Source organism: Astatotilapia calliptera, chromosome 3 (assembly GCF_900246225.1).
Source record: "Astatotilapia calliptera chromosome 3, fAstCal1.2, whole genome shotgun sequence".
Classification (NCBI taxonomy): Eukaryota; Metazoa; Chordata; class Actinopteri; order Cichliformes; family Cichlidae; genus Astatotilapia; species Astatotilapia calliptera.
In genome coordinates, this window is record NC_039304.1 from 26,995,522 (window position 1) to 27,005,939 (window position 10,418).

At 43.8% G+C, this 10,418-nt stretch overlaps 1 protein-coding gene across 4 annotated transcripts in view; it reads left to right on the top strand.

The window, feature by feature from the left end:
- Positions 1-10,418, top strand: part of htr2cl1 (5-hydroxytryptamine (serotonin) receptor 2C, G protein-coupled-like 1) — a 151,514-nt gene extending 141,096 nt beyond the window's left edge. For all 4 annotated transcript variants that reach the window (XM_026162609.1, XM_026162610.1, XM_026162611.1 and 1 more), the window contains 4 exons: positions 4,183-4,346; positions 4,450-4,603; positions 7,154-7,386; positions 8,598-10,418. In XM_026162609.1, coding sequence (XP_026018394.1) covers positions 4,183-4,346; positions 4,450-4,603; positions 7,154-7,386; positions 8,598-9,182 — 1,136 coding nt within the window. In that variant the 3' untranslated portion in view covers positions 9,183-10,418. The remainder of the gene's footprint in view (positions 1-4,182; positions 4,347-4,449; positions 4,604-7,153; positions 7,387-8,597) is intronic.

Sequence of the window (10,418 nt, forward strand, 5' to 3'; positions counted from 1 at the left end):
CACTGACAAGCACTCACTCATCCCCCTCCCCTTCCAACGCCTTCGATGCTTGTATCCTCCTGGGGAACACGGGCGGGTCTGGGCCCACGCTGGAGAGTCGGCGCAGTGGCAGGATGGCTGCTGTGTTGCCTGGGATTACTCCTCATCCCCTACCCACCCCTGTTGCTGTCACGTGCTCTATAATGTTGTACTGTGGACATTTATGTGCTTTCTGTGCAGAGGAGGTTTTTTTGTTTCCTGTTCTCATGCTGTCCTCCAGCCCAGCATGAGTAGAGGTCTCTTTTTTTCCTCTTATACTTTCGCATTGTAGTGTACATTTCAGTGGTTTTTCTGTAATGCAACCGTTCTCTGACTTGTATCCCCATGTGATGTCTCTGTTGTATGTGTAAGGTCGGGAGGCGGGTTCATTCCACTGCAGGGCAACCTGCCACTGCATGTGGTGAATAAAATTTGAACTTGAACTTGGTGCAAAAAGTCTAATCCCAGAGTTCCAGGCTCGTCTCTTGTAGAGAACCTTGTGGATGGTTTTAGCATCTATAACAACTCAGTGTCACCTTTAATAAACTCTTAGTGAAGTTGTTCCTTTGATCTCAAGGAAATCTCCAAAAGAACAGGGCTCTGCAGATGTAGCCAGCTGTTCATTTTCTCCCATTTGTTTAGAAATTTTGTTTTCCTTTGTCATGTCCCATTTTACCCAGGTGGCCTGTGTTCAACTCCCGGTATGGGAATTGTCCTTTTTTACTGAGATCTATGTGAAACTGAACTTTGTGGAAGAACTGGCCTGGCAGAGGGATCAAGCTTGAAAATATGTACTGCAGATTAGGGGTGCCTAAGGCCCGAGGTGAGACTGGACTAATAAGTAAAGAGAGTCTATCTAAAAAGTGGAAGGAGTAATTTGAGAAGCTCATGAATGAAGTGATGAGTGAATCAAATATGTTTGGGATGGATGGGTTTTGTGCTATGAATTCTATAGTGAAAGTGTCATTTTGTCTCTCTGTGCAGGCCAGGGCCTATTATATGCCACAGCCTAAAGGCAGCAGAGTTGCAGAGGCTGGAGTGACCACTGGCTATATGCTTGCAGGGTGGTGGGTCTCCAAGGACAACTTCTAACCCTGTTAAAGGCAACACGTGGAGTGCACCTGGCAGTGTGGCATAGCTGGCTCTGGCCTTGGGACTGTGTGTTTTTTATATGATTCATAAATGGGACACTGGACTGTTTTATCTTTTATCTCTTGATATTTTTTGTCAATAAATTATCTTTTAGAATTTTATTGACTCTCATCTTTTTGCCCACGACTGAGACGGTTGGTCAGACCTAGAATCTTTCTTTGGGTGTGTTACAGAGAGGGCCTGCAATTTTTATATATATATTTTTCAGCCTTTTACTGGCTTTATTACACAGATACAGTGAAGGCTAACAAGAAAGCAGAGGGGGAGACATGGAGCAATGGGTCGGACTCAAACCCGGGCCAGCCGCTCGCAGCCATGCAGCGTATGGTCACCTGCTCGTCCAACTGACCTAAACCAGCACCCAGGGGTTTCAATCTCTGATTGTAGACTAGCTAACCATACTGGATCAAACATTGGTAACGCTAGCTGAAATTATGGAAAAAAATGTCAAATATTAGTAGCTAGCTAACACTACAGCTTGCAGTGGGATGTGTTGGTTTAAAGTTGAAATAATTAAAAGGTAAGATAATCAATTTAAATCATTATCTAACAGCATGAATAACATATAGAGTTGTTAGCTAATCGTAACGACAAACTGGGACAGCTAAACATAACCAACAGCTATTAAACAGAGTCGTAGAATCAATTTGTGGATAGATTTCTAAAATAGTAAGCCCATAGTTAGGTGGAAATACTGGAAACATTTTTCTAACCATAACTGAAAGTAGTGCAGATCGAGTTTAAAAGAAGTTGAAATAAAGATATTTGATTGTGAGAGGTGGTGTTAATAAAGTTCATCATTGAGTCAACCTGAAGGACATTATAAGCAAAAAGCTGGGAGCCGTTGGTCTACACACTGTGTGCGACCAAGACCGCTGGACAGCCTCTTTACTCAACTCTATTTACATTCATAAGTTATTTGGACATTCACAAAAGTAAAATGTACTTTTAATGCGGACAAATTCATCCTTCTGGGCAGCGTGTGTGTGCAGTCGATTGCAACGATTGCATTAGGGGAGCCGCTATGACTCCAAATTGCATTTTGATGTTGGCCCGGTCGCCAGCAGTCCAAGAGAAAACGATAGATCTTGCACTTACGCCTGCCCACACTTCTGGCATTAAACAGCTAAAAGGGGACCGAGATGTGCGACCAGTCTGTAAAACAGTGCTGTTGCCTGTAGAGCTTTAAAACACGTCGCTGCTTCTCCCCTCGGTATCTCCGTTCTGAAACAGAGCCCAGGGCAGCAGACACTTTTAACACAAGCGCTCTTTGAAATCAGAAACGGCACATTAGTCAGTGTTATTATCATAGGTCAGAAAATCAGCTCTGTCTCAAAGGATGCCTCTCACCTCAGGCTTTTATCAGCAGTATCCTCTAACAGCACCAAAGCACCGCTATAAACATCCATTACACACTGATAGATTTCTACAGATCCAGCTCTCATTTAATATATTTAATGTGTTATTCTACAGCACCTTATAGTTATTTACTTTCATTATCATAAAAGGAGCGTGTTCACGGACCGGGGGTACAAACCACCAAATGTGTTTTCAGAGATAATGTTGCATTTTCTAGCCATGATTTATGATTATTACTCTGAAAATGACCCTCTGTGTTTCCAGGTAATGACTCCGGCTCTGAGCATTTAAAGTAACCTAACGCTAAAACTGAGTGGAAAGTGGTGTTGTTTCAGGTGTAATTAATCATTACCTTAAAAACTGCAATGGGAATTTGCAATAGGAATCATTAGATACAGCTTTAGTTACTCGATGCATGGAGTGAAAAATGGTGTATACAGAACCAGAACATTAATACAACCTGCATGAGATTCCAATCAGTACATTCAGCTTTGTGCCTCCAAATGTCTCTGACACCTGCTGGGGTGTGGATGTGGGACCTCTGGGGATTTTCTGTGGTGTCTGGCATCATGGGGTTTGCAGTGAATACTCTGGGTTCTGTTGCAGGGCGGAGCTTCTGCTAACCGGGCTCATTTCATTGCATTCCAAGTATGTTTGGTCAGATTGGCATCTGGGGAGTTTGGAGTGAAAAAATGTGGCTCTTTGTTATCTTGCTTGAGCTCTTCCTCTGCAGTTTTTTCCAACGTCACCCTGTATATTATCCTGCTGGGCGATGCCATTCCTGCCTGGTGCTTTTGGAGTGTATATTAGGTTCATGTCAAACTAACATTTGCTTGAATGTCAGGTCCAGCAGTTCCCCAGCATACCACTGTTTCAATTTACATTCTAACTCATTGGTATTCATCTTTTGCTTGTGCTATGCCTGTGTAATATAACAACACTACAAAGACAAATCCTAAAAATTGCCCTTATTGTTCATATTTTGTTCCCATTCACTCTTCTAACACTCTTAAAAACATTTTAATGGTCATCCAGCTCCACATTTATATTACTGGACTGCAGCACAGTAGCTTGTTTTGGACATCCTCTGTCCAAAACAAGTTGTTTTAGCTCCTCTTCCTTCAAGCCGTCTTTGTTCTGATGGGCAGTGCCTCACAGTCAAAATATTTGGCGAAATAGGTGGTGCTTCTGTGCTCAAAGAAGACCTGAGAAGACCACACAGAACCTAGAGTAGAGAAGGAAAACTATCTGAACCCAAGGCAGAACCACAATCATCTTTAGGGTTTGTGGAGAAAACATCCAATCAGCAGCAGGAGTGAAGATGCATTGTTGATGCCAAAGGAGAATGGCAAGACTGGCAAGAAAGGCAACTGCAAGTTTAATAACAATTTGTCACAACCAAGGTCTGCAGAAGAGCGTCTTGAGCTTTGAAGCAGATGAGCTACAGCTACAGAAGACCACACAGGATGCCACTTCTGTCAGCTAAGAACAGAGGCTACAGTTCACATGGAAAAAATATATATGCCATGCAGCCTTTCCTTTTATTAACCTAGGAAATGAGGGAGGGGCATGCACCAAAATGTTCCCACAAAATATTACAAATGAAAGATGTTCAGACTTTTCTCCTGCTACCCTCGTTCTTTCTTTCTGTAGGCGTGTCAATGCCCATTCCAGTGATTGGCCTGCACAACAAGGACAAGGTCTTCGTCAACGGCAGCTGTGTCCTCAACGAGGAGCGCTTCGTGCTGATTGGCTCCTTTGTGGCCTTTTTCATCCCGCTCGTAATCATGGTGGTGACATACTGCCTCACCATACAGGTAGGGCTTTTTTTTCGTGTTTGTGCGATTGCTCTTCTTTGCAACATGCATCTGTTGTAATGTCTTTACTTTACTGCCTTCATCTATGTCCCCTCCCCTTCAGGTGCTTCAGAGGCAGGCCACAGTCTTCCTGTATGAGGCAAAGACTTCTTCCCAGCAGCCTTTGCACACACCAGCAATGGGAAATACATTGCAGCCTCCACCCAGCACCTTCCACCTTCCTCAGATCAATACACTTGCTCCTCCAGACTCACAAGGTAAACACCTACCAGGACTTTACTGCACCTGTATGTCAGCAGGAAAATCTCCCACTAACTTAACCAATGAATTTATGGTAAATACATGAATTTATTCTTGAAAGTATTAGCAAATAACACACAACCACAGACACATAATTATTGTTAGTGATTTTGTTTTCATGTATTTTATGCTGGTATCCCAGCATGTTTTACTTTCTGAAGGATTTGAATCACTCTAAGTATTAAACCCTCCAGCAATTAAACCAAGAAGAAGCACAAAACAAATTGATGGATTTTTATTTTGCCACTCTTGAGATGTTTGAGTCATACCGCCTAAGCATGGCATATTTCAATTTGTGTTTTAATAATGAAGAAGGCCTCCACAGCAGCTCAGCACCAACAGCATGCTTCATTGCACACACCCTAGGTTTCTTATTCGACTTGGTCTTTAGCTTCAGGGCCTTCAACACTTTCATTATTGGTATGACAAGACTGTACAAATGCAGATAATCAATTTCTAATTAGCATAAGGTAAAATTATGATACTGGAGGCTCCTCTGTAAGTGATGTGTGTCTGTGCTCTTTCAACATATCCCTGTGTTAAGACACATAAGAAAGCTCTTCACTTTGAGTAGCTCCATTTTTGATATGGGAAAGTTTGAAACCCAGCCTCTGAGACTCAAGCATGTGGATCCATCACAAGTAAAGCAGCAGCTAAAAGAATCGTCTCTTCTGACTGTACAACAAGTTCTTACCCTGTTTGTCAAATCATGGCCTAGAAACTAGAATCGTGTTTGGGATATTTTTATTTTTTCAAAATTAGGTTGGCCATTGTTTCCCTATTTTGTGGTACTCTGTCCTGGACGTCACTCTATCAGAGTTGTCAGGACATTTTCTGGCTAAGGTGGGTGAGCATGACTCATCGGTGTACAGTAAAGGCAATGGGTCTATCACCCTACTTTACAAAAATCTATAGATCTGCCTGTTACTTCTGATTGTATTGATTGATCCCCTAATTGAGTCTGTTTACATTTATTATGAACAGAAGTAGCAGAAGGGTCCCACTTCAGTGACCTCAGGATCTCGTCTCTGCTTTTTATGGATGATGTGGTTCTGTTGGCTTCGTCGGGCGATGGCCTCCAGGTCACGCTGGAGCGTTTTTTAGCCGAGTGTGAAGCGGCAGGAATGAGAATAGTGAGGAGGGTACACTCTGGGTCAGGGATGAGTTGCTGCTGACGCGTTTTGCCGTGGGCTTGTTCACGAGTGACGGGGAGCGGGAGATGGACAGACGTAGTGTGGCGGCATCAGCTGACTCCACTCTGGATGCCTCACATTGCACAGTGTAGGGAACGGCAATGATTTGCCCATGAATGTTTAGGGAGTTTTGCTTTCAATTTGCTTTCGGTTTTAAGCAATTTCATTGTTGCTCATTTAATTATGGAAAGTCCAAAACATGATTGATATTCAGTTAACTGTGCAGCTGTATCCTTGTTTATCAGTTATGTGAACGTCGGCTGTTTTCACACAAATATGTGAGCTAAGCACTCAAACAGGTTGAACGACTTTGGTCTGGTCACAAGAGTGGATACAAAGAGCCCCTTCTCTCTTATGTGATGAAGCAGCTCTTGGAAATAGCTTTAGATCACAATTCTGGCATCTTCAATCCATTTCACGTCTCTAGAAGCCTGCAGGCCATCCAGGCTGAAGGCAAAAGATCAACCTATCCCGAAGGAAGGGTAGACCTAAACCTACAGGGTGTACCTGATGTAACAAGTCTGCTTATCTTTCAACATTTGATATCAGGTATTCCCTTATTAAATGCATCTGCTCTCTAAGTTTAGTTATGCATGAGAAAACCCATAACAGATGTTTTTCAGGTTTATGATACTAGAAATAATGAGCTTGGTCTACACCTCTCTACAAGGCAAGTGCTTCTATAATTACTGTATGTTCTTGAAGTGCATAATTACAGGATTCCCAGAGGGATTTCTAGATACCTAAGAGTTTGTATTGTCATCGTAAATCACGTGTAGGCCACGTTGCTCAGCGGGAATAACAGAAGGACAAAGCTTTGCAAAAAAGTTTCTCCAGCTCCGAGCACTTACAGTGGGTAAGGCGAAACAGAAAGCACACTTCGTCAGCTGTTTCCTGAGATGTTGTTGTGCTGCTGCGAAAACAGCATCTATCTGATCTGATCAGTTTGGGCGCCACTCGGACGTTTCCCATTCCAGGCCAAGCCTTGGCTTCTCCAGTTCAGATAAAATTGCATGATACTGCAGTCTCTGCTCATTTTCCATCTTATCCTCTCTCCAATCCCAGACACAGAAAATTGAAAATGAAACATTCAGCTCGTGCCTTAACTTTTCATCTCGTCTCTACCCTACAAAATATCAGCTGCAGTGTTAATAGAAAACTTGACATTCTTTCATTGGCTGGCTGTACAGGCAGCAGTTTTCTGGTTGACACATAATGATAACATGTGCAAGTCCAGCCATTCAGCTTTCCACTAAAACATTTTAAAGGCAAAAGTTTGAAATTTAAATGGTTGTTTTTTTGCCCCTTGCTCAGAGTTGAAGGTCCCGCCTCCTCAAAGCAGACGAAACACCTTGAGCTGCCTGAAGGGCACAGAGCCCAGCATTCTGCTCAGCGCCTCCACCTCAGATAGCATCAGCATCATTCCCAGCTCTGAGGTGGCGTCCCAGCTCAGCTCGCCGGCAGCTGGACCGGGCCGGAGTGATGCGTCAAGTCACGGTCGCCGGGGGATGATGCAGGCCATAAAAAATGAGAGACGGGCCTCGAAGGTGAGAATAAAAAGGAGTAATCAGGGGGTAAATGATAAATGTGCAATAAGTACACCCTCTTAAAGTTTTAATGGTTTACAAATCAGGACATTAAAAAGTATATATTTGGTCTTAAACACAACCTGAGATGAACAACAACTGAAGTCTGCGAGTCTGAGATCAACCTCTACAAAAGCAGATGTTTTGTGTCATGCAACAGGACAATGACCCCAAGAATAGCAAAATCCACACCCCAACAATTTCAATTTCGGAATGCTTTGGTGGAAAAACCTCTAAAGCTTTCAAACAAAAGGCTTTTTAACTTGGTCTTACTTTGGTTGTGCTGTGTTAAAATAAAATAAACTTACCATTAAGTTAAAAAGGTGATTCCTAAGTAATAATCCTCAGGCATACACCATCAGCGGTGTAGTCAAAAACGTTCAAATAGTGCTCAGTACTACTTAGACTAGAAGTAAATACTTAAAAGTGTGCCACTGTTTGACCACTAGGGGTCAGTGTACACAGCAAATTGTATGTGTTTGCCAAAAGGTTGCCTTATACAGTTGTTATAGCATACTGTAGCCTTTTCTGAATAATAATAATAATAATGGATTGGATTTATATAGCGCTTTTCAAGGCACCCAAAGCGCTTTACAATGCCACTATTCATTCACTCTCACATTCACACACTGGTGGAGGCAGCTACAGTTGTAGCCACAGCTGCCCTGGGGCAGACTGACAGAAGCCAGGCTGCCATATCGCGCCATCGGCCCCTCTGGCCAACACCAGTAGGCGGTAGGGTAAAGTGTCTTGCCCAAGGACACAACCACCAGGACAGAGAGCCCGGGGATCGAACCGGCGACCTTCCGGTTACAAGGTTACAAAGTCTGAAAACTATTTAATGTCTCGTTTAATGCATCATCATCACTTCTCTTCTGAATGGCGTGTTTCTGTGCCAGACACTTTGAGTAAAAAGACTTGGAGTCGCTGAATGTGTGACTCGGGCTTGGCATTGTCCTCTGAAAATTCAGGTTAACTCTGGATGAAAACCAAAGCCCTCTTATATCTGTAAAATAAGTTTAAATCCTACTAGAAGTGGTGCAATCGCTGGGATATTGAAAGAAAAAGAACGTTTCGGTTGGAAGGAATTCAAACTGGCAAACTTTCTATTCACTATCTTCTTCTTATTCTTTCTTTCCTCCTCTTCCTTTTCCCCCTCTCTCTTCTTCTAGGTTCTAGGAATCGTCTTTTTCCTCTTCCTCATCATGTGGTGTCCCTTCTTTATCACCAACGTCACCTTCGTCTTGTGCAGCAACTCCTGCAACGAGTCACTGCTCCACGACCTCCTCAACGTCTTCGTCTGGGTGGGTTACATCTCCTCTGGAGTCAACCCTCTGGTCTACACCCTCTTCAATAAGACCTACAGGAGAGCGTTCTCCAGCTACATCAGGTGCCAGTACAAAGTCGGGGCCAACGCAGCCAGCCAGGGTTGCAAAACCCTCCTCGTCCCACCGCCATGCCCTTCACACGCCGTGACTCCTCTTCTTATGGGCGATCACGGGAAGGCAGGTGTGGACCGCAACAGTAACTGTCGCAATGGCGGTAGGGGGGATAACGGGAGGCTCGCAGTGGACCCGGAGGACACGACGGACGATGGGACGCAATTCGGAATAACCTCGCAGAGCATTTCGGAGTGCCAGAACATTTGCATGCTTTCAGAAACAGAGCCGGAAACGGAGCTGGAGCCGGAGCTGGAGCCGGAGCTGTCACTCATCAGCTACAGCCCTGCCCCGAGAGAACACACAAGCAGCGTGTGACTGTGTGCATCCGGTCAGTTTTAGTCTTCTGCAACCTGCAGATGCTGTTCCAAGCAGGGCTGGTGCTTGGACACGACAGCTTTTCTACTGGTTTCAACTGTAGTGAGGACTCTTACTGGGAAAAGGACTAGTCTCTGCTGACAAGCCTTTTTCTCCGTACTATGTTCATCAATGTGGAAAGAAACCGGAAGAGTTAATATTTCGGGTTGGAAAGGTAGAATGAAAACCAATATTTCCAGTGTGCTCGTTTTGTAAATGTTGGCTTTCATAACATTAATAGAAAACAAAGGCATCCACCAGGCCTTTACCTATACATCTAAGCACTCATCAGTGGCAAGATGTGGGGGCTCCTCATGGCATTGACAATACCAGCTGAGATCCACTGAAAGGGATGAAGTGAAGAGGTCGGTGGAGAGCCAGCTCTCGTCAACCTAGCATTAAGTCAAGTGGCCCTTCACGGAGTCCCACAGACGCAGGTTACAGAGTCAAGCACCAACCGGGAGGCCACTGGGGTCAAACTACGCCTTCAAGCCTTCACACAGAGTCAAAATGCAGTCCGAGCTCGGGTCCACGTGGATTCCCTCCACACCAAGCAAACTAAACCAAATATATTTTTGTGCCGGTCGAGCTTGACAACAACAGCAGTCCTGAGAGCCATCTGAATGAACCTCTCCAGCATGTTTAATGAAACTATTCAGCCGACAGGAGGGGGATGTTTCTCTGAAGGAAACTGCAGTTGAAGCGTGTCTGAGGGGACCAACATAAAGGAATGTACTACCGCTGGTCTCTGGTGGACTCACAGTGCCATCTAGTGGTCACATGACTCAGAGAGGTCGCCTCTTACCCTCCCCCTTTCTCCTTTATTGGACTGAACAAGGGGGATACAAGAGCTAAGAAACAAGGTGCAGGCCTTTGGCTTAACACAGCTGACAGGCTCTGGTTTCTGTTGACCAACAGAAACACTTTGCAAAATGCTAAATTCACTACTTCCACAGGTTTTTAACTCAAAGCAACCAATGAAATCTTAAATAAAAGTAAAACAGTCTAAAAGGAATGCATTATATGTAATTTTTTTATGTTAAGTTGAACTCTTTTCATGTTTACACTCATTACTCATTCCCACTCTTTTCTTTATACAAGCCAAACGGGGAAATGTATATCTTTTGCATTCACCCATTAAAACAAGACTACAGTGTAACGTAGCCTCATGCAAATAAATGAAAAGTTTGAGTCAAA